The sequence below is a fragment of the Macrosteles quadrilineatus genome, unplaced genomic scaffold (assembly GCF_028750875.1).
Source record: "Macrosteles quadrilineatus isolate MER2022 unplaced genomic scaffold, UCM_ALF_1.0 Scaffold_5__1_contigs__length_97177068, whole genome shotgun sequence".
NCBI classification, from domain to species: Eukaryota; Metazoa; Arthropoda; class Insecta; order Hemiptera; family Cicadellidae; genus Macrosteles; species Macrosteles quadrilineatus.
The window spans coordinates 63086865-63111589 of NW_026542598.1; the positions used below are offsets into that span (position 1 = coordinate 63086865).

Below are 24725 nucleotides of genomic sequence, written 5' to 3' on the forward strand. Positions count from 1 at the left end.
CGTAATTCACTGGACTGCCGCAATCATATTTATACTGAGTATTCTACACATTGTATATTACCATTAGAATACCTCAAAGTTGATGTGATGGGCTCAGGAAAAAGATTGTTCACTTTTCCTGATGCGAGTTCCTATCAACCATATACATTTTGCCATATAACTTCGTAATTCACTGGACTGCCGCAATCATATTTATACTGAGTATTCTGCACATTGTATATTACCATTAGATTACCTCAAAGTTGATGTGATGGGCTCAGGAAAAAGATTGTGCACTATTCCTGATGCGAGTTCCTATCAACCATATACATTTTGCCATATAACTTCGTAATTCACTGGACTGCCGCAATCATATTTATACTGAGTATTCTGCACATTGTATATTACCATTAGAATACCTCAAAGTTGATGTGATGGGCTCAGGAAAAAGGTTGTGCACTTTTCCTGATGCGAGTTCCTATCAACCATATACATTTTGCCATATAACTTCGTAATTTACTGGACTGCCTCAATCATATTTATACTGAGTATTCTACACATTGTACATTACCATTAGAATACCTCAAAGTTGATGTGATGGGCTTAGGAAAAAGATTGTGCACTTTTCCTGATGCGAGTTCCTATCAACCATATACATTTTGCCATATAACTTCGTAATTCACTGGACTGCCGCAATCATATTTATACTGAGTATTCTACACATTGTATATTACCATTAGAATACCTCAAAGTTGATGTGATGGGCTCAGGAAAAAGATTGTGCACTTTTCCTGATGCGAGTTCCTATCAACCATATACATTTTGCCATATAACTTCGTAATTTACTGGACTGCCGCAATCATACTCATACTGATTATTCTACACATTGTATATTACCATTAGAATACCTCAAAGTTGATGTGATGGGCTTAGGAAAAAGATTGTGCACTTTTCCTGACGCAAATTCCTATCAACCATATAGATTTTGCCATATAACTTCGTAATTCACAGGACTGCCGCAATCATATTTATACTGAGTATTCTACACATTGTATATTACCATTAGAATACCTCAAAGTTGATGTGATGGGCTCAGGAAAAAGATTGTGCACTATTCCTGATGCGAGTTCCTATCAACCATATTCATTTTGCCATATAACTTCGTAATTTACTGGACTGCCGCAATCATACTCATACTGATTATTCTACACATTGTATATTACCATTAGAATACCTCAAAGTTGATGTGATGGGCTTAGGAAAAAGATTGTGCACTTTTCCTGATGCGAGTTCCTATCAACCATATACATTTTGCCATATAACTTCGTAATTCACTGGACTGCCTCAATCATATTTATACTGAGTGTTCTACACATTGTATATTACCATTAGAACACCTCAAAGTTGATGTGATGGGCTTAGGAAAAATATTGTGCACTTTTCCTGATGCGAGTTCCTATCAACCATATACATTTTGCCATATAACTTCGTAATTCACTGGACTGCCGCAATCATATTTATACTGAGTATTCTACACATTGTATATTACCATTAGAATACCTCAAAGTTGATGTGATGGGCTCAGGAAAAAGATTGTGCACTTTTCCTGATGCGAGTTCCTATCAACCATATACATTTTGCCATATAACTTCGTAATTCACTGGACTGCCGCAATCATATTTATACTGAGTATTCTACGCATTGTATATTACCATTAGAATAGCTCAAAGTTGATGTGATGGGCTTGGGAAAAAAGATTATGCACTTTTTATGTTCGGAGTTTTAATTGATCGCTATATGTTAAGCCATAGCTACGTATAATGTACACTACGGTCTCAAATATGCCTTTTAAAATACGTCAATTAATTAGTTTTAACTTGTATACACGTTTTATCAATGTATAATTGACATTATATAAATATAAAAACATCATTTCGCACCGTATTGTCATTGATTTGTGTTTCCGACATCCCTGCAAAACACGTTTGTGGCGTCCGCAGGAGTACCAACCCACATCTATTACAAACCGAAAAAGCGCCGATGAAAAGAGCCGCTAACTTCACGACGGTGATCTGTGAAGTGTCTTCTGCGTATGTCAGTCAAATTTTAGAAGTGAATATTAACAGAGACATGTTTTTCTAAAATGCTCAATAATTTAAAAATTATTTTCTTTTCATGGAGTGTGGGGACTAGGGGGTCATCAGTGTTAGGTAGACGTTAAGCAAGAGACAAGACTAGAAAATATTTAAATAAATAATGTCTTTGTGTCTTGTGATTATGACAGCTTCACACGATAATACCTAAAAAATACGAAATCCTAGATTTCAGTTTTCAAAACTACGGTTTAAGGCTTAAAGTAAATGTTTCAAGCTTAATCGCCCTTTTGTAAGTAGGGTCTAATATATTGTGTTCATTAGACATTCTAACACATTTATAGGTTAAGTTTTCAGGAAATAGGGCCTAGAGTCTATTGTTTGCTATGCGTTTGGTTTACTTCACCCAGTTCAGCCAGACATCTATTTATTAAAGATAAGCATGTTTCTTTAAAACCTTTTTCTCAGCTCGAGTGCATCGTTGGGAAAATCTGCGCATACTCTTTGAAAGATATTTTCCTGTAGGTTAGGTGTGCAGAATCCCTTTATAAAATAAAATAGGCTCAAAAATAAGCACAACAAATTAATTTTAAATTTGGAAATAATTAACATGGGCCTTAGGCCTATGGGTTGCCATGCTGGTGGCTAAATAACAACAAAATATAAACATATCAATCAATGCAATCAACCAATTATTTAAGATGGGGGCACCACTATATGTGCATATTTTAACCCAAATATGAGTGTAAGATGAGTGGCATGATCTTGTAGTCTTGTTAGTTTGACTAAGGCTGTTATGTTCCTTAGACACAGCTGGCTGTTAATTAATAGCCCATACAGCTAATGGCAACTAAGGGACCTACAGTTTATAGTGGAATCCAAACCACATGTTTGCCGTGGTATTAACAAATACTGCGGATAGTTGTAGTACTCACTAGTGTGGACGTTAATTCACACCAGGGAGTACCTATCGCATCCACAGTACTTGCATGCATATATATATCCACAATTCGTGACCTCCTAGTAGCTGGATTACAGGACGACGCCACCGTCCCAGTCAAACTAATGGAAGAAATTCAAATCACCTGTTTTATTTACAGCGTGAGGTGAAAATAGAGACGTCTTTACATTAAATATTTTTGGTTGATTTTTCGACCACTGGACAACCTCTAAACTTATTTATTATTAATGTGAAGCAAACTGAATGTTGTCTAATAAATAGCAAACCATTCTTAGCTTCCCAAAACTTGGGTAGAGTTTCATTTAGGCCTAGGCCTACTTTCTATTTGGGTACAGTAAATCAGGCAAGTACCAATTTTAGTAGTGATGGGACAAACGACTGATTTCAACCTTCCGGTGTTTCATTTGATGGTTTTTCTTTCAGCCGATAGTCTTAAGATGATGATTCATACGATGGTTTTCTAGGCTAGGGGTGAGGAGCGTCCATGCTGCTGCTGGAGACAGATAAAACTATGTGACTAGAGAATGAGTAGATAGACCCTTTTCACGTTTTTTCTCAGTTTTATTGATTATACATGGTTTTAATACATTTTTATCTAATTTTTCAACACTCGGAAAAAACTACATGTCACCAATCGTGTTTTAAAATCAGACACTGTTGAAAGGTCATCCACTAAAGGGACGCATTGGTAATTTTTGGAGGACGATTAACATTTCAGTGCGGAAATGTAGCCCCCCCCCTCCAAAGAGTATAGGCCCTACTACTCATGACTAGGTAGTTTTCCAGTTATGAGCTCATTTTGGTGATTTTGGAAATTTTCTTCTTGATATTTTAGTTTCTTATATAACTTGTTGATTAACTAAAAATAACATACTGTACTTTATTTCTTTCAGGTGATAGCCTAAGGGTAAAATGGATGAGCTTGGTACAAAACCTACACCTCTGCCAAGAACTAGTCCGGTTTGTCACCCGGAAGCAAACACCAGTGGTAATCAACAGCTGAAAAAGCCTGTTCCTTTACCTAGGTCATCGGCTGTAAAGATGACATCTCACCCATCATCAGCTCTTAACCAAGAGGACAAGGGAAGTTCAGAGAGCACACCCAGCTCGTTTGAAGATGTCATCACTAAAGGTTACAACACTTTAACCAAGAGCTTAAGAAATAAGTTAAAATCTGCCAGCGAAAACGTACAAGGTAAAGGAAAGGCTGTAATAGAAACCACAAAAAATGTTGGCTTAAAAACTGAGAGGTCGGTTAGGGGTATTTTGCATAAACGTCAGTCGGCTGTACCGATTGTAAATGCCAAAGAAGAAGTAGACGGTGTAAAACCAAGATTAGATAGATGCCAGTCTTTACCGACAGAAGATATTTTTGGCTCGATAAAATTTGGATCTCCTATTCAGGGAGATAAATATGATAACGCTTATGATTCAGATGATGAAATTAGTTTACCACCACCTGAATACCCTCCCCCACCGCTACCCGATGAGTCATTATATGATGAACTTTCTACTAGGTCGAGTCACTCAGGAAGCCAAGGTGATTATTATACTTGCCCAAGTTTAATTAGCTCCATGCAAGACATAGACAGTGCCAGCACATATGAAGACTTACCTGACTTGAAACACCTAAGTTTATGTGGAGGTGGAAGCGATTCAAACTCGTCACAAAGCTGTGAAAACGTTACCAAGGGGCCAGGTGTCAGTGAGAGTGATTTTGGACAGATTCTTGGGATCAACCCTCTTGTTATGCGTGATCATGACAGAGTTGCAGTATCTAGGTCAGAATCTTGGAGTTTTTATGACACAGTTCACATCCCCAAACCAAAGACTGAACAATATGTTAATGTCCAGCCAATGTCAGAACAGTATGTCAACGTAACTATTCGGGAAAATGAAGACGCGGAGAAAAAATTTCAAATAAAGTCTTCTGACACTGAACACAAAACAACCGCCTTGAAACCTCTACAACCCTTAAAGTTTAATAATAAATCAGATTCAAAAGCTGTAAGGCAGCAATCTACAGAATCAAGTACTGGAAGTGAAGGAAGCTCGATGTCTGTGCCAAATGAGCTGTACACAAATTGGCATCCTTTGATGTCATCTAAGTTCAAAGAAAATATTAATCTGGCAACCAACCAAGTTAAAAACAAATTTTCTGCTAAGACGCTATTTTCAGAATTTGATCCACTTTATGAGAGATTAAATGCTGAAACTAAACTGGATTCTAAAGTAGAAACCGAAAGTCTCCCAGTTTTGAACACTGATGAGTTCATGAGGCTGGAAGACACGTTTGAGACTGCTTCTCTTCCAATACCTCCCACCAGATACGATTCAATAACTGACGAGTCAAAAGAAACTCCTGAAATACCAAACGATGTGGAATATTTTCTGTATCAGAGACCTATCACCAGTGTTGCGGTTAGTGATGAAACATTAAATGGTGAAAGCAAAGAGAATCAAGCTCCCGATGAAAGTGCGACAGCTGAAAATACTCCTTGTGGTTCACCAGACAGAGAATTGTGTGCGGGAAAGAAACGATCATCGAACATAGTGCGGAACATGAAACAAGTGTTCAAAAAAGTAACCGATACTTCACAGTGGTCTCCTGGCGTGATAAGGAAATCAAAACTTAAAGAAGGTGAAGATCTTGGTACGGTCTCCACAGACCAAAGTTCCTCTGAAGATAACCTAGAAAGACCAGTAATTAACTTGGCCTCAGGCCCTCTGCACAGTGGTTTCCTCTTCAGATCTCCTTCAGGAGGAGAGAAGCAAAAGGACTTTGTACAGAAGTGGTGTCAGTTGGCCGAAGGTCGATTGATGTTTTCTGCTGAACGTAACAGTTCAAACAAAGATGTTATCATGGTTGAACTCATCTATAGTCTGCAGATCGTCAGAGAGACCAAGCTAAGGTAAATTATTATTACGCTGTGTAATAAGCATCAACATACAATATTTTCAGCTAGCCCAAAATTCACTAGCAAGTATGGTTGAAAATATTAATAACTATCCTTATAGGGACAACAAAACTTAAAACTACAAAAATTTAAAGAAATTAACATCATTACCAACTTTAGTTTCAATTTTGTAATTAAACTAAGCACGTACTGTAATGTTATAGTTTTATTTCTTGGCGAAATGTCCTAAATAATCTGCATTTTTACTGAGCAATATTTGCAAGGTAGCCTATTGCACCTTCTTGGCATGACAAAATACATAGCACTCATGCAGAGGAATATAAACTTAGTTTCGCTTTAGACTTAAAATAAGATCCCTAACCAAACTGATTGCTGTACATCGAGCAAAAGAAGTGGTGTTACTGTACATCGAGTTTAAGATGTGGTGTATTTAACCACCTCATTATCAAAAATTCAATAAGTTAATCAAATCATTTTGACAAATCAAAAATTTTGTAGCAATGATGGAGAGGACATTTACTGTATGGAGATCAGTTGCTCTCAGCGAGACAAGCCCCACCTCTTGGGGTCTCCGGGAACTACTGAACGTAGAATCTGGATGCAGAAACTCTTAGAGAGTCTGACTCTCGTGTTCCCTCCAAGACTAACAGCTGACTACACTAGGGCTGGCTGGTGCTATTTTAAGGTGAGACCTTGCAAATCATTACCCAGATATGATTTAAAAAATCCTTTGTGGAGATTTAGTTTCATTAACCAACATAGCCTACTAGTTTAGTAAAGGGATGGACACCACCTGAAATGTCAGGAAATTTTTGGGGAAAATATTCTTGACAATTAAACAAAGGATTTTCTTGGGACAGGATTTATTCCAACTATCGGTGATTTTGCCGCAATTGCGAATGATGATTTTGATGATGATGTTTCCGTGATCAAGGGAGATGTTCACGATTTTGCCAGTATGCTAGTTGACTATTGGTGTTCTCTTGTTAGGATAGTGTGTAATCTTGGACAATGTCAACTATTGCTTCTAAATCTTTGCAAACTAGATTATTTATTTATATTTTTACTCGGCAAATCATGTATTACTAAACACAGCATCTCCTATTCATGAATTTAGGTGGAAATTATTAAGTTTGTCCTTAAGCTTGTTTTGTTTTTGGTCCCTTTTAGCAAATTTCCCATATTGGGAATAAGCTATTACCGTAGGTCTCGTGGTAACACCTAGACACAGAACCGATTTATTTTTTAATTTTAAGGTCCCCAGAGACCAAAATTACCCCCTGTTCAAATTCATATATACATATACTAGCTGTACCCGCGGGCTTTGCCCCGTTTAACTTCATAAGTGAACTCGTTCGCATGGCTCAATCACGTCCTGGTTGAAGTTCGTTCGCTACGCTCACTCACCTTTTGGTTGCAAATTAGCTCTTGTCATAAATGTAAAAGAAATAATAGTGCTGCACCCTGTTGTTAATCCTTGTAACTTTAATGCTATTGAACATCATAGAACAGAACCAACTTGTTTAATTGAAACAGCTGTTAAGATTCATTAATTCCATTTAAATATGAGTACTCATAAGGTTAACATGGGAAACTCCAGAGCCACTGGGGCGGAGCCCGAGAGTCCGATCAGAACAAAAACAGCTTAGTTTTCCTATTTAATGCCTAAAGAATCAGTGTACCAAATTTCAGCCTCCTAGGTAAATGGGAAGTAAGAGAATTAGTGATGAGTGAGTGAGTCAGTGAGTAAGTGAGGGCTTTGCCTTTTATATAGATTGTGTTAAGAATTCAATTTAAGACTTTTGTTTCATTAACTACTTTTAACGAATTTCCCATATACGGAATATTAGCGAATTTCCCATATAGGGAATATGCTATTACCGTAGTACTCATGGTAAGACCTGGACCCAGGACCGATTTACTTTTTTGTTAGGCCTATATATATATATAAATGTGTCCGTTAGCGCGATAACTTGAGCAAAAATTATCCGATTTTGATTAAATTTGGCAGAAACGTGTAAACCTACTTTTATTCAAACGAGTTCGCGAACCAGCTTGATCGGACTATGGGAACGGGGGTTTAGGGGGGGGGGGGGGGGTTTATGGGGTGAAAATTGGTTTTTCCCATTTTTGACGCTAAAAACATAAAATTTCATAATTTCTTTCCAGACCATTTTGTAGAGCTTAAAAAAAGAAATAATTTTGTACATTAAAGCTTAGTTGTGCCCTATGTATAACAGTTATGGAGTTAATACAAAAAATTGTAAATTTAAAATTCCCATGTTATTCTTATGGAGAATAAATAAACTGTTGTAGTTTGCTTGTTTATGTTTAGATTTTAATCAAATTTGGCAATTCAGTCAATTTCATACTAAGATATCAACATTTCAATAAAAAAACACCTCAATACCTTCCCTATAGCAGCAAACCTAAGTACTCATTAAATTAACGTTATTTAAATCCTACTAATATTATAAATGAGAAAGTTTGGATGTATGGATGTATGGATGTATGTTTGTGACAAGTGAACGCGAAAAATACTGGTCGGATTGGGCTGAAATTTGGCATGATGATAGCTCACATTCCCGATTAACATATAGGTATATTCTTATTTCAAAAATCCTTTTGGGCTCTGCCCCAGTGGCTCTGGAGTTTCCCATGTTAACCTTATGAGAAATGGAATTATTGAATCTTAACAGCTGTTTCAATTAAACAAGTTGGTTCTGTTCTATGATGTTCAATAGCATTAAAGGTACAAGGATTACCAACAGGGTGCAGCAATATTATTTCTTTTACATTTATGACAACAGCTAATTTGCAACCAAAAGGTGAGTGAGCGTAGCGAACGAACTTCAACCTGGAGGCGAGTTAGCGTAGCGAACGAGCTAACCTGAAGGCAAGTGAGCGCAGCGAACGAGCTCCAACCTAAAGGTGAGTGAGCGTAGCGAACGAGCTCCAACCTAAAGGTGAGTGAGCGTAGAAAACAAACTTCAACCAGGACGTGATTGAGCCATGCGAGCGAGATAATCTTGAAAATTAAGAAGTTAAACGGGGCAAAGCCCGCGGGTTACAGCTAGTAAAAAATAAATTAGAAAAATTTTTGGAATATTATAGTAGAAATTCAGTCAGGTAAATGGAAATTTGCTTTTTCTGCAGGTTTGCTGCGGCGGAAGTATTTTATACTATCCTGGTTACAAAAAGTTTTAGTATAATAAAAGTTATGCACAACATTACATTTCTAGGAAGGAATCAGTGGAGGTTGGGTAGCTGCTTGGATTCTTCTTCACAAGCGAACTCTGTTTTTCAACCCAAGCAAAAGGAAAGTGTGCGAGATAGACCTGCGAAAGGCAAGATGTGTTGGTGAGTAATTTATTCATTTCCTTTCAAATTTTTCTTACACTTGTATAATTTATATCATAATATTTTTCTTATGCGTTCTCTCAGGGGCGGCTCCAGAGGGTAGGCCCGGACCTACCAAAAACTTTGGTAGATATTTCAAAATTATAAACAAATAAAGAAATTTAATCATATTCAAATATAAAGGGAAATAATTCAAACTAATTATTTTGCATTTAAATTTTAAAATTCCCCCCTTTTTGTGGGGAAGCTCTTCAAACCTCTCGTCCTTTCTTGATCCTTGTAAGGCCTACCCAAAAAAATATTCCTGGAGCCGCCCCTGGTTCTCACAATACTTCTTTAGTTTTAAAAGCGGTATTGTTATAGTATTAAATACAACATTGAACAAATCATTATGGTACTGACTGCCATTTTAGCATTTTATCTGTATCTAAACAACGTTTTAGTTTAGTTGTGTTTCAAGTTTTGCTTTAAAATCAGGTAGTCACAAGCATTTTTACAAGAAGGAATTTTATTTCGGAACTAGTAATGTGTCGTGTCCTTCTGTTTTTATTTTTCAATAATAATATGGTGAGATGATTTTCTACCACGGGAATAACAGTTTTTAAATACAATACATGTATGGTTTGGTGAATATTTCAATTTGTTTACACGAGTGAATCATACATCTGATATGAAGATTTTAAATTACATAACTGTTGATCATTATTCCAAGAATGTTACTGTAATTAATCAAAAGTTTATGCGCATCACAGAGGATTGTTAAACATTCAATATTCTGGTAAATTAATTACATAAACATTGTACCAACATTGCTTTAATTGAAATTGCTAATACATGATACAAGTACAGTAGGCCTCATATATGAACAACAATAGGCCTACCCAAATAGCAAAATACCCCCGCCGCAGCAAACCTGCCGACTAAGCGAATTTCCATTTGTCTGAATTGATTTTCAGTTAAATATATTTTAATAACATTAGGTTTAACGAGTACCTAGGTTTGCTGCTACAAGGAAACTAATAAAGTGTGTTTTTGAGTAAAATATTGATAGCTTAGTAGAAAATAAATAAATTTGCCAAGTTTGATCAAAATATATTCATAAACAAGCAAACTACAACATTTGACAATATTCTCCATAAGAATAACATGGGAATTTTAAATTTACAATTTTTTTAAGCTCTTTAAAAAGGTCTAAAGAGAAATTGGGAAATTTTGTGTTTTGAGGGTCAAAAGTGAGAAAAACCAATTTTTACCCCATAAAACCCCCCGTAAAGCCCCGTTCCCATGGTCCGATCATGCTGGTTCGCGAACTCATTCAAGTTTATCCCGCTTTACACCTTTAAACCAAATTTCATCAAAATCGGACAAAAATTACTCAAGTTATCGCGTTCACGGACGTATATATATATATATATATATATATATGTCTATATATATATATACATATATAAAAATTTGAACGAATAGTGTTTTTGGCCTCTGGGGACATCAAAATGAAAAATTAAATCGGTCCCGGGCCTAGGTCTTACCGTGCCACCTACGGTAATAGCTACTTCCCTATAGGGAAATTCGCTAATGACATTAATAATATCCATAAAATAATATTGTATCTACATTTTTTTATATTTTGTAATCTATGCAAAGTAAGAACTTGTACTTGTAATTTATGCACTATAGGTTGTACTCTGAACTAAAGATGAGGCTCGTAAAGTTATGGAGCAGTTTAGTTTAGCTTGCAGTACTCAATTTTTATCTCTTTTAAGATAAGGAGACAAATGGTTAGCATGAGTCACTCTAGTGTAATCTTAGCAGCTTCCTTCCTGCTGCTGTTAAAACTCAATTATAATCTAATTATTATTTATGATTTTAAGTTATTACTTATTGTTAACATTTTTTTTTCGTCGCATTGACGTATAGTTGAAAGACAAACATTGGCCATATTTTCTTCTTACAGTTGACGAATATATAGACTATAACAAAGCCCAATTTAAAATTTGTAACTAGGCCTATTTAATATTTAATATACAACTATACAAACTATACAATTAGATTTTGAATTACATCTTTTGGATTGTATAAACAGGGTGAATAGAAATGTTTAAATCATGTTTACCCTCCGAGCAAATAGTACTACTGTGATTTGTAAGCTGTATTTATTTGTACCTGATATTAAACACTCAAGTGGTAAGTTAATTTGAAATTTGTCAACTAGAAACAAAATTTTCAATTTGTCTGGTGGTAGGTGAATAGTAAATGTTTTTAAATTTTGTCGTGTCGATAATATTTTAATGAGTAAATTATTTGTAATTTTTTTTAAAGCTTAAGTTAAAAGGCTTTTTTATTTTTAGTTCCCAATTATTTTATAGGGAAGATGTATTTAGATGTTTTATGTTCTGACTTGGTCCTTAACTACATAATTGCTGTGTGTGATCGGTTAACGGCAATTGATTGAGTTTCATTTGAGGTCACGGTCATCAGTCTACCCATTACTGACTCATTGTTTTACAACTCTCCAGTTGTTTACAACAGCTGTTTGATAAACAAATGAATTACGTAACTAAATCCATAATCTGTGTTGGTTCAATCAGAATGAAGCATTAAGAGAAGAGAACACTATTATTTTGAACACTCTTCATCTGTGTTGTGGAGCATATATATATTTATTCAAATAATACACTTAGTATCATTGGATAACCAAGTTTACACCGTATTTTTTTCTTTCTAAATTTACAGCTAAATTTACAACAGAATATGAATTTTGTATCTTTTTTTTTTATAAAAATCAAACTGACCCAAAACTAAAAGTTAAAAAGTAATCAAGAAATTAACGCATATATCTTTTCTCTAAGAATAATAATTGAAGAAGTTAATAATAAAAAAAACTACTTTTAGTGTATTTGCTCTTTTAATCCTAAATGTGTTCATATTATGTCTGTAAAAAAATCAAAATAAATCTTGTCAATCAAAATCTCATTTTCAAACTGCAAAAAAGCAATTTGAGTTGTTGGATAGTTTGCATCTTGTGCTAAAGTACATGGAAAAATCACTATTTTAACACACTAATCATTGAAGACTACTACTGTATATTTCATTTTAGAAATTGCTTTTTAGGTCAAAGATAACTACTTATCTACCCTCTAGCAGACACAAACAACAATTAAATAAACACTTAAAAAAAAATGAAACTAACTATCTTTTCATAAATTACAAATAAGCCTACCGGATTTCAAATGCCTTCTTGGTACTATGTAGAATTTCCATATCAGAAGTAAATATATAGAAAAATCAGCAAAGTTTGAGCCTCTCGAGCGTTGGCTAAAGCTTTGACTATTGACAAAGTTAATGTATTAACCATTGGAGGGTGGCTAAAACTTAAGGCCATTGTATATATTTTTAGTACATGGATTCTTGATCTCCATTAGATTTTTGTTCTATTCAGCTTGATTTAATCTGTTTCTAAATATATTGTTTGATTGAAAGAGAGCAAGGTTTTTGTTAAAAGTTATTTTTTTTCTATTGTTTAAAATTATATATTTTACGATGGTAAATTATTTGATAACCTTTTGATATGGGTTTCAATATTTTACTTGATTTTGATTTTATAAACATCTAATATAAACGAAAAGTAAATAGATGTTTCAGAGAATCTGACAAACCATTAAACAAATACTTTTATAATGAATCACTCTGTATAAGTAGAGTAGACAGTCATACTGAAATTTGACCTTGAAACCTTTACATCAATGAATTAGTTCCGATTATTACTGTAAATTTATCAATTGATTAACAATTTTATTCTAGAAGGGAAAGAGTCATTTTGATTGTTGTATTATATACGTATTTATTTATTTTATCTTGGGTTTTGGTCTGATCTGTAAAGAATGGTATGTGATAGTTTTTATTTGTAATCAAAACATACATTTTCATGATAAATATAAATCTTTGAACTCATTGTTGTGAAAACTTAAATAAAATTATAATTGATGTTTACAAGTGTGTGATAAAAACTTATATCAAAGTTATTTATCGCGCATTATTTTTTTAGGTTTAGATTCATGAATAGGAGATGCTGTGTTTACCTGAGTAATACATGATTTGCACTGCTTTTCCCCTAATATTATTACAGCTGTGAATTCTAGCTAGTGACCTGGTTTTAGAGTTTCATTGTTATTTGGTTTAGTAGTAGATTTCTCATCCTTATGGAACAGTTGAAGCCAATTTTATTGTTAGTTCTGTCCGGTGACTATGGTGATGTCCCCATGACTGAGATGAGAAAGATGTTTACAATTGTAGGTGGCTATGATAATGAGACCCCTGTGATCTCAGGAGATGGTTACGATTCCACCACAATCGCAGAAAGTTCCACCAAGGAGCGGGGACCGCTCAGGTTGATTTGGCCTAGGGACTCGAGTACCTTAAATCTGGTGCTGAGTAGAATTCTGTATGTTTGATATATTTCATTCTAATTGGGAATGTGTTATCAATTATTTGTAGGGCCCAATTTGAAACATCAAAAATTATAATTAGATTCCTTTGGCTACACAAAGCTTAAATATGGAATTGTCATACTTTCGATTGCATAATTGTACTGGAAACACATGTATTCAGTAAATTCAAAGTTTTATTAGATCTCTGCTATTTTTCCAGCATGATCCCAGCGGTCCCCCAAATATCAGGGTGCCCCCTTTACTTAAATAATGGGGTTTAGTTCAATATTATTAAACCATCATCATACAAATAATACAACCTTATATCATCAGGCCTTTTATCCAAAGGTGATTAAAGAAAGAAAAAAACTGTTTAAAAACTTATTTTGGATGGACCCTATTCAATTCCACCTTGGTATAGTACAATATGATCTTACTAATAAATTAGTAGGTAGTTAGAAGCAGATAACTGCTAACATAATGTCTTACTATCTTATTTCTAAATTTAGGAAAGACAATGAGAAATATTCTAACTAATCAAGTTTTTGAATTTAGGAAATTGGTGTGAAGCATAAAATGACACTTGTTATCAAGGGTGACTTGTTATTGACGGCCTTGTTATTGGGTTTCCTTTGTATTGGGTTTTTTACCCCATTGCAAAGTAGTACATGCAAAAACTTTATCTTTAAACTCATTGTGTTGTTTAGTTCTCCAGGACCTTGCCGGTGCAGAGGGTTGTTCACGAGTGGCCGTCAAAGGACCTCAAATACGAGTGGACGGGCCCAACTGTGCTTACTACCTGCAGATGAACGAGCCGCATGAGTCGCGAGCGTGGTGCCGTGTTATTCACGAAGCTGCAGTGGACAACGGTCCGACATTGCGTGACCAACAACTCACCAAGGACGATCTGCCAACCATCATCGACAAGTGTATAAACTTCGTATCTGCGCATGGTAGGGATCTAGAACAAAATGTGTTTATTGTCATGTAGTCATTGAATCTACTGCAATTTCAACAAAAAATACAACCGTATATTGCAGGACAGATTATTTTTATGAATTTTCTTCTAATTATGTTTTTCCAGTGAGGAATTCTTCATACGGATAGAATGTCCTCTCTAAGAATTATTGTCATGTTTTCTTCTTGAGGTATCTCTCTTGTTATATCCTAAAGGTGGCGAGGGAGTAGGTTTAAAAGCTTGCTTCCATTGTAGCTAGATTTATTTTTGGTTAGTGCCAGATGCTTGATTGACAATGCTATTAGCTGTTGGCTATTCATAGGTGTAATATATATCTTTTGCTGTTCAAGGGTTTACCTAGTCTTGCAGGACTATAGGACTTTATGAAGCAGAGTAGTTCAAATAGTGACGGTTGAAACCAGAAATTTTGAATCTCAAAACTGAAACTAAAATTTGATGTTTCACAAAACGTTTATGTGAAACTTTTTTACTTGCTTGCCTGGTTAAGGTCACTAAAATTACAGGATATAATTGTTTATTATCCAATCAAGACTTAACGGAATTGGACTCCTGACCCTGACATAAACATAAATAACATGACTAGGCCTAATGCATTTTAAACTTAAGAAACATAATTGTTTATAAACAATAAAGAGGGACTGAAATAAATTAAACTCCTGACACTGATGTAATAACACTAATATGAGATTAATTTCTAATCAACTCAATACCTCGTTTTGAATTATGAAACTCGCCAAAAAGATCTCAAAATAGAAACTTTTCCAAAGTTTTGGTGGTTTTGAGATTCGATTTTGACACATCACTAACTTCAAGTAAAACGACACCACAGTGGCCTAAGTATCTTAAGTGAACTTAAGATAAGCGGTATTATGGGATTCAAGGCCAAAAATATATATCAAATTTAACTCTTAAGTGGTGTGGTGTGGTATCATCAAATAACATTGTAGGCTATAAGTTTAATATTAGTAGATTTTACTACTAGTGGCAGCCACACCATAAACTGAACTACAATTTAGAAGGTAGATAATTTGGAAATATGACTAGTTATCTTAAAGATCTAGGAACTCAAAACGAGTTCTAAAAGTATGAGCCGATCCATTACATGCTACATGTTACATTACGGTTGCAGGCAGTATGACTGAAGGGATATACCGGCGGAGTGGTAGTAACACCAATGTCGCCAAGCTACTCACAGCGTTCCAAAAAGACGCATGGGCCGTTCAAATCACCAGAAATGACTATACAGAACATGACGTAGCCAGTGTGCTGAAACGCTTCTTTAGAGACCTTCCCGAGCCCCTACTCACCACAGAACTGCACAAAGTGTTGTGTAACGCTGGTGGTAAGTAGTAGATTAATATATTTCTTTTGACTAATTATTAAAGAATAGTTTACCTCGGAAGAGAGTTAGATGAATATGTTGTCCAGTCAATGAGATGCCAGCCAAACATAGTGGACCACTATAGATTTTTTTAACCCCAAAACACCGTCATTACAATCTATCTGAGAAATTTGACCAAACTTTGATTTTCAATCTGATTTACTGAAGTATAAAAAAAAATTGTAAACAAGCTAAGCTGTGTTGTGATCCAGACGCTATACCATAAAAATAAGCCGTGTTTTTCATTTGTAAATGGTCCTAGACAAAGATTCTGCTGACCTTGTCAAGTTAAAGCTAACAATTTTCACTTATCTTTGTCTTTAATTTTACCAAGTGGTCTGGTGTGTTGGGTTTGTATTAAATCAAATAAAGTTATTCCATGTTCAAAAACAATCATTGTCCATCTACTGAATTACCTGTCAGTGATACACACTTGTGTATGCCATTAAGCTGAATATTTATGCAAGAGTGTAGAGTAATCTTTGTAACTTACTAGTAAATGGCTCCTGCAAGCCTTCCACCTTCCATTTACATTTTCTTATTTACAATTTTGTTTATTTGACATTTTGATAGAAAGGAACTTCCTCAATACACTGTGTGTTATTCAGTTCCCATTGACTGCTGATATTTCTTGCTACAGCTACTGTTGTTGTAGGACTAGAGTGCAGTGAGGAGGAGAAGGTTTCACTGTACCGTAGTCAGCTGGAGAAGCTTCCTCCAGTGAACTATGTAACCGTCCGTCGTCTGATGGGTCACCTCTACCACATCAGTCTGCAGTGTGAACGCAATTTGATGCCTGTAGAGAACCTCGCAGCTATCTGGGGACCGACACTCATGCACGTAGAGGTACCACAGCATCATGTAGGGTCATTTTTCACTTTTGTTAGTTTGGTCGCTCCGGCACGGTTATGGTGGCTTGATGGTAAGGTTGACTTGGTAGAACCATTGAATATGGATAGAACTAGACTTTTCATTCCCAGGTTTAAGCTGTGGCCAGTTTTATTATATAATTAAAAAGGACGGAGTTAACTTAAGTTACCGGTACTGTCATAAATTATTGATTTCCGTAGAACATGCCAATGTTTTGACCAAGCCAAACTGAAAAGTTAACTTGTTGTAAACTTTTTTATATTTTATGTCACAAAAGTTAAGGAAGAAAACATAATAAACTACATTATTTTTTGTTAGTCGCTCATTCAACAGTGTTCTTTTTAATACAAAATTGGCTGCACAGCTGATCCACATAGATGGGATGTCTACTTCAGTATCCAGAAATCAATGGTAGTACTTAACCACACATTTGGAGGGTAATGTATAGGGAATGTTTGGTAACAATTTAATACATGGATGTTAATCTTTTAAAACTGGATGTGTAATACAACTATAATCCAGTTACGTTTGGACTATTTCTGATACCGGTAACTCATTCTTCTGCTGTTTTCCTGACTAATTCTAAGCCTCTAATAAGGATTTATAACAGTGGTAAAAATCATATCCCTTGTTAAAATGCAAATAGATTGTCTTTGCAGTGCTTACAATAAATTCGTCTATGAAACAAAGCAGTGCAACAATAAATTCATCTATGAAACAAGATCTTAAAACAAATGGATTTTTGATTTGGTAGTCTAGTTGTCAAAAGCTAGTACCTAGTTAAATTTTGGTATAGTTAGCCTAAGTCTAGAAGAACACAAAAAATACTGTGTTTGTCAATTCGTTAGTTACAATTTTTTTTAATTCTAACACAATTAGTATTAAAAACAAAATTTAACTTTTTAGCTCTGGTTGATCATGACATCAACATTTAAGCAAATGGATAAAGTTGTTTTGTGTAAATAACATAATCCTACGGTACTTTGTTCTGTCTAACCAACTTTCCTCTTTGAAACTTATAGGGCAGTGTGTTAGTAATTCATATGTAATCTAAAACCTAGAAGTACTTTAATTTCAGGTGGTTGGGAAGATTTAGTAAATGTATTAATAAAAACCATCTTTTTGCATGGGTTTCTAATGAAGAGAAGGTTCTAATTAATTCTTCTCAGCTATATTTTTTTCTATATAAATTGTGCCATAAATAAAATGTTCTTTCAATTTCATGCCTAGTCCAATGGGATAAAAGTCCATTGTAAGTATTCATTTTCACATAGTGCTCATTTGAATTCAGTGGAAAATGGTAGATTTGCATGGTTTATCAAACTAAATTTGTATGATCTACAGAAGTACAGGACCTGAATCAAACATCATATACATCATAAAAGTATAGGAATAGCATCATCGTTGTAGACAATTTTGTCAAAAGTAGAAATGCATATTTAAAATATAGAAATAAAGTCCAAAGACTATCTCTTGAAGGTTTAGTTTCATGTTTTAATACTAAGTTCTGGGCAAAATCTATTTTGCAAACTGATCTGCAAATCAAAAGTAAAGTAATCCATGACCCAAATGGAGGACAGCTTATTGAAAAATATCACTTTTGAATTTTAATGCATCATTAAAAACTTTTTACCATTACAGTTGGTTAACATTTAGCGTGTAAAGCAAATATATCCTGATATTTTTATGCTCATTAGGTTTTCAGATATTAGCATTTAAAACTGGATGTTTCTTTTTTAAACACTCTGTATTATATCTTAGTTTTTACCACCATAAGCTATTGTCAAAACAAAACCAATCCCACAACATAACTATCATGTCAACATCAATTGAGTGTTGACGTATGATGGGAACCTACGTCCTAAAACCTCACCTAATCCTAAAATCTCACTGGATACTAATGTGTACAAGTACTTTTTGGTTCAAAAAATGTTACCATACTATGGCAAAGTGCATACTTTAATACCTTTTTGATTAGAATATTTTTAAGTAGGTTACTTGTGTAATGCTTCAAGAATTTTTCTTCATTCCAGTTCTATGTGTACGGGGAGAAATGCAGAAGGTAATTTGTTAAATTGTTTTCTGCTATTTTACAGACTGGTCTGGAAGGAGGGTGGTCGCGGGCTGAGTCACAGGTCATATGTGATCTGATCGCTCTCTACCCCCAGCTGTTCCATGTATGCGGAGCCGAGCTGGCCAGAGAGGCCAAGATACAAGAGGTATGTGTGTAAACACTGACTAGGAAATATGCTTCTGCTTGTGATAATACAGAAAGAACCTGGTATTACAAAGAGATTTGGTTAACTTATATGGTTGTGAAACTATACAAGTTAAAGTAACAATAAGGTTGAACGTTTTGTTGTAATTTCTCACCAAATAGTTGTTTTCGTAAGAGTGTATGAAGATTGATTCGCTACCAACCTAATCTAATATTCTTAAATGCTCGAATGACTCATAAATACATATCCTCTTTTGTTATTCCTGGATCTAGATGTTGACTAGGCATCTCCAACTTCTTCTATCTATTCACAATTTCCTTTCCTTCCACCATCTGACATTTCACATTCTCTTCACTTCCTTCGTTCACCTTCTTAGTCTACCTCTTGGTTTACTTCCCTATATCACAACCCACAACATTTCCTAACAATTCTCTCGTCTCATAATTTTCTCAAATTTGTAAACCATAATTTTATCTCCTTCTCAAGCTCCAACTAACCTTAAGTCTTCAGATCCCTTATTTCTTACTCTATCCTACCTTAATTTATTCATTATGATTGGTCACCAGAGGCTGTTTGATATTATTTACGTACCAACATTTCCATCACAGCTCTTACTCGGATGGCACAGTTATTGGATTTTATGAAGCTAAAGGATTATTCAGGCTCTTAAAATAATCCATCTTGCGATGTCCTCGAACAATTTATACACAAAGAAACGCATAACAAAAATGAGAACATGGTACACAATGCACAACATTAACCTTACATTTTTTTAACCAGTCTCTAACTTAACATTGTATTTACATCACTTCATTCAGGCTAGGCCTAGAGGTGTTGTCATTAGCACTTAGATCAAATTCATTGATGATAAGAGGTATTTGAACCTGGGGCCTCAGAGACGGAAGCCCTGCACTCCATCATTTGCTCCATCTAACAACACTAAGCCTGGATTTAATATTATCTAAAATCGGTTGAATTGGAACATTCCCCAAAATACAATGACAGTTCACCGAGTTTAAAATACAAATTTGAAGGTTATAGTAGCCTATAGTTCTGATGTAACACAATGTTTGACGGCAGGTTCTGGAGCGCTACCATCATAGCAGTCAGACGACTCCTCAGACTACAAGACCCTCGGGTGATATCAAGGTGTGGGTGTACATCGGTAAACGAGAGGGAGATTGTGTAAGCGTTACGGTTAGTATCACATCTACTCTCAGCACATTAACATTCAAGTTAATATAGAGTAATGCCGCGTTTACACGCAAGAGTCCTAGTGTAGTAAAAAATTAATGTTTTCTCTGATTATTTTGAAGGTAAAATACATCCAAAACCCTCATCTAATTTGTATTTGGCTTAAATTATTCCTAGTTGTAATCCTGTTTCAATCATTGAACTCCTGAGATTATTGAGTGTATCAATAACCATTAGTGATGGTCGGATCCGGTTATCGGACTACCGGATCCGCCGGATCCAAGCTAGAAAAAATTCTGGATCTTGGGCTGGATCCGGTTTTGATGGATCCGATTTTTTCCAATTTTTTTCTAACACAAAGCTGTCTGTATCCATAAAATGTACAAGACCGATTTTCCCCCGATTTGTTTATTAACACAAAGCTGTCTATATCCATGCACAAGATTGATTTTTTCCCGATTCGTTTACTAACACAAAGCTGTCTGTATCCATGTACAAGACCGATTTCCCCCCGATTTGTTTATTAACACAAAGCTGTCTATATCCATGTCTCGGTGTTTGTCTCTTGTTGCAAATAACTTATATGGCAAGGCAATGTCTCAGTGTATAACTTATATCTTTGTGCAAACAATTTATATGGCTAGGCCATGTCTTCGTATTTGTATCTTGATTCAAACAATTGATATGGCTAGGCCATGTCTTCGTATTTGTATGTTGATGCAAACAATTTATATGGCAAGACCATGTCTATATCCATGTACAAGATTGATTTTTTCCCGATTCGTTTACTAACACAAAGCTGTCTGTTTCCATGTACAAGACCAATTTTTTCCCGATTTCTTTACTAACACAAAGCTGTAACACAAAAATTAATATCAAAGAATTTATATGGCAAGGCCATGTCTCGGTGTTTGTCTCTTGTTGCAAATAACTTATATGGCAAGGCAATGTCTCAGTGTATAACTTATATCTTGGTGCAAACAATTTATATGGCTAGGCCATGTCTTCGTATTTGTATCTTGATTCAAACAATTGATATGGCTAGGCCATGTCTTCGTATTTGTATGTTGATGCAAACAATTTATATGGCAAGGCCATGTCTCAGTGTTTGTCTCTTGATGCAAATAACTTATATGGCAAGGCCATGTCTCGATATTTGTCTCTTGATGCAAATAACTTATATGGCAAGGCCATGTCTCAGGGTTTGTCTCTTGATGCAAATAACTTACTTGGCAAAGCCATGTCTCAGTGTTTGTCTCTTGATGCAAATAACTTATATGGCAAGGCCATGTCTCAGTGTTTGTCTTTTGATGCAAATAACATATATGGTAAGGCAATGTCTCAGCTTATACCTTATATCTTGGTGCAAACAATTTATATGGCTAGGCCATGTCTTCGTATTTATATGTTGATGCAAACAATTTATATGGCAAGGCCATGTCTCAGTGTTTGTCTTTGTATGCAAACAGCTTATATGGCAAGGCCATGTCTCAGTGTTTGTCTCTTGATGCAAATAACTTATATGGCAAGGCCATGTCTCAGTGTTTGTCTCTTGATGCAAATAACTTATATGGCAAGGCAGTGTCACAGTGTATTATACCTTATATCTTGGTGCAAACAATTTATATGGCTAGGCCATCCCTTGTCGTATTTGTATCTTGATGCAAACAATTTATATGGCAAGGCCATGTCTTCGTATTTATATGTTAATGCAAACAATTTGTATGGCTAGACCATGCCTTTGTATTTTTATCTTGATGCAAATAACTTATATGGCAAGGCCATGTCTCAGTGTTTGTCTTTTGATGCAAATAAATTATATGGCAAGGCCATGTCTCAGTGTTTGTCACTTGAAGCAATTAACTTATATGGCAAGGGCATGTATCTTTCCGAATCTTTCCAGATATCTGCACACCTCTAGTGTTTAGTTTTGTACCTGGATGATTAGCTAACGGCCTATAATCTTGTCTCGAAAATATCCCATTAGTATTTCAATCCCGCCTAATGCGTCGAGATAAAAAAAATCTCGAAGTTTCCGGTCTTGTCTATCACTATAAAATACCCTGTGTCTGTGTACAAGAAGATTATCTGTGTACATACAGGGTGAATAAAAAGTTAAGACTCCCCATCTAATATTTTTCTAAGTTAGAACACAGTATAGTCTTCTTGTACACAGACACAGGGTATTTTAACTGTAGAACTTAACATACCCGCCTATCAGTACTGTGGACTTGGAATGAATTTAAGGAAGAGATTAACAAGAGGTGATCCAAGCATAAATAAATTGGATGCTGCATGCAAAAACCACGATATAGCATACTCAAGATCGAACTATGGTAAAATATACACAGATACCCTTTTGGTGGTCGTGCAAACTTAGCACAAAGTTTCATTTTATTATTTTGAAAACTTTTAGTGTCCCCAAAAAATTAGGGATTATGGGCTCAACTGGAGATTACTCTATATATAAGATATATTAACCTTTAAGCATTACCAATTTAGTTTTAAACAGTATGATTTAAATTGGCATTCTGTTAATTACGTTTTTTTAAACCGCCCTTTTATGACAGTGTGTATCTGGATCCGGATCCGGTACCGACATTTTCTTGGATCCGCCCTTCACTAATAACCATACCTTTTTATCATAACACAAAAATTCAAATTCTTTTAAATAGCTAAGTTGTTGATGGACTCAAACAGTAAAAATGAGCAAAAATTGACAACATGAAGTCCAGTTTGAAGTACAACACACAAATACCACCTATCCCTTCCACTACCTCTGTTCACTGTCAATTTTAGGTGGGCACTCTTCCATCAAACTATGCCCCTTCTCATGAGTTGCATGCTGAGGAGAGTTTTTAACCTTCAATCCTCGTTGCTGCCTCCTGGCCAGGGAGGTGATGTTTAAGTAACAATAATGGTGAATCCAAAGTCCAATATTAGTAGTTCTAGGCTTGAAACCCAGGCTGCAGCACATTCAGGTTTATATTTCTGTCGTTTTTGTTCATTCTTAATCAAAGCATGTAACTGAAAGTTTGGTTGTTTCTATTATAGGTATCGCCACAGCGGGAGGCGCTGGACGTATGCATGGAGTTGTGTACACACATGAATGTGTATGGACATGAGTTGTGTCTCCTGGAGTCAGTGTTGGGAGGAGCGTTGTATCGGCCGCTGCACCACACGGAGCGAGTGCTGGACACTGTGCTGCGTTGGGGCTACTGGGACGACGCAGACTGCAAGGACAACTGTCTCATACTGGTCATCAACACCTTGCTGCAGAATCTGCAACCTATTGTGAGTAAACCGTTATGTGTTGTGAGTGATAGCGTCTTGGCTTTGGTGTGTATGGGGTTGATCCTCAAAATATTTGGTTTTTTCGGTTGTTTTCTCTTGTTTTGGTATTACATTGTCCATTCAGTGGACTAAAAAATATAAATACAATGCTATTGAGACAGTCACATTTTTACTCTAAGCGCACATTATTTTTTTCATAACCACAGAGATAGTATTGCATTTTTTTTACTTGCGTGATAATTTAAATTATTGATTATTCTATAAACAAATATCAATATATTAGTTCAAGGGAAAGTATTGGAGCAATTACTCCAAGTAAAAATATTAGTTTTTAATGGACTTTTAAATATATATCCAAATCTTCCTTTTGTGCATCACTAGCTCAATACACATAGGGGGATTTAATAATAATAAAGGGAGATTTTGGGAGACAATCAAGGGATTAGAAGAGGTGTGATTTGATTTTTTAACCGTAAAACTGATGTTTGTAGACTCCAAGGGTATCAAAATGAACATTTGCTTCCTCAGGAATTGGGAAAACTCACTTTCTTTGACAGAACAAGTAAATGTTCATGGTTAACTGAATGTCAAGAAATTGGTTTGTCCTCTTTCTTTATTTTGGTTCTACACTTTGCCTTAAAACAGCTGGTCACTTGAAGGTCTATATTTGTAATTTGTTTTTGTACTTAAGAGATCATTATGCAGGACAAAAAGTGTTACAATAGTGTTAAAACCGTTGGCCATATATTGTGAATTGCTTCCCTTGCATCTAATTCCTTCTTTTTTTCCTTGGAACTAAGTATGGTTTAAATATAAATACACAATTTGTAGCAAGCAACAATCTCAATGTAATTTGTTATTTCAGGCTAAACCTCCTGTTGCACAATGCGGTGAACTTAGATTTGCTGATTTAAAATCCAAAAGCTTCAAATGCCATTTGTTTGAGTTCAGTCAAGCAAAACTGTGCTACTACAAGGACAAAGCGGTGAGTATGGAATATGAAAGAAATAATATCCTGATTGCTCTATCAAGTAAATATCAAAATGTTGC

At 35.2% G+C, this 24725-nt stretch overlaps 1 protein-coding gene across 3 annotated transcripts in view; it reads left to right on the forward strand.

The window, feature by feature from the left end:
• Positions 1-2083: 2083 nt before the first annotated feature.
• The window catches only part of LOC128994393 (uncharacterized), a 35964-nt gene continuing 13322 nt past the window's right edge, over positions 2084-24725 (forward strand). The window contains exons 1-11 of one of the 3 annotated variants that reach the window (XM_054418935.1): positions 2084-2368; positions 3927-5945; positions 6450-6636; positions 9194-9311; positions 14446-14691; positions 15847-16059; positions 16754-16959; positions 19065-19187; positions 20268-20384; positions 23436-23675; positions 24541-24660. In XM_054418935.1, coding sequence (XP_054274910.1) covers positions 3946-5945; positions 6450-6636; positions 9194-9311; positions 14446-14691; positions 15847-16059; positions 16754-16959; positions 19065-19187; positions 20268-20384; positions 23436-23675; positions 24541-24660 — 3570 coding nt within the window. In that variant the 5' untranslated portion in view covers positions 2084-2368; positions 3927-3945. The remainder of the gene's footprint in view (positions 2369-3926; positions 5946-6449; positions 6637-9193; positions 9312-14445; positions 14692-15846; positions 16060-16753; positions 16960-19064; positions 19188-20267; positions 20385-23435; positions 23676-24540; positions 24661-24725) is intronic. The other 2 variants (XM_054418934.1, XM_054418936.1) reach the window with 2 other exon arrangements.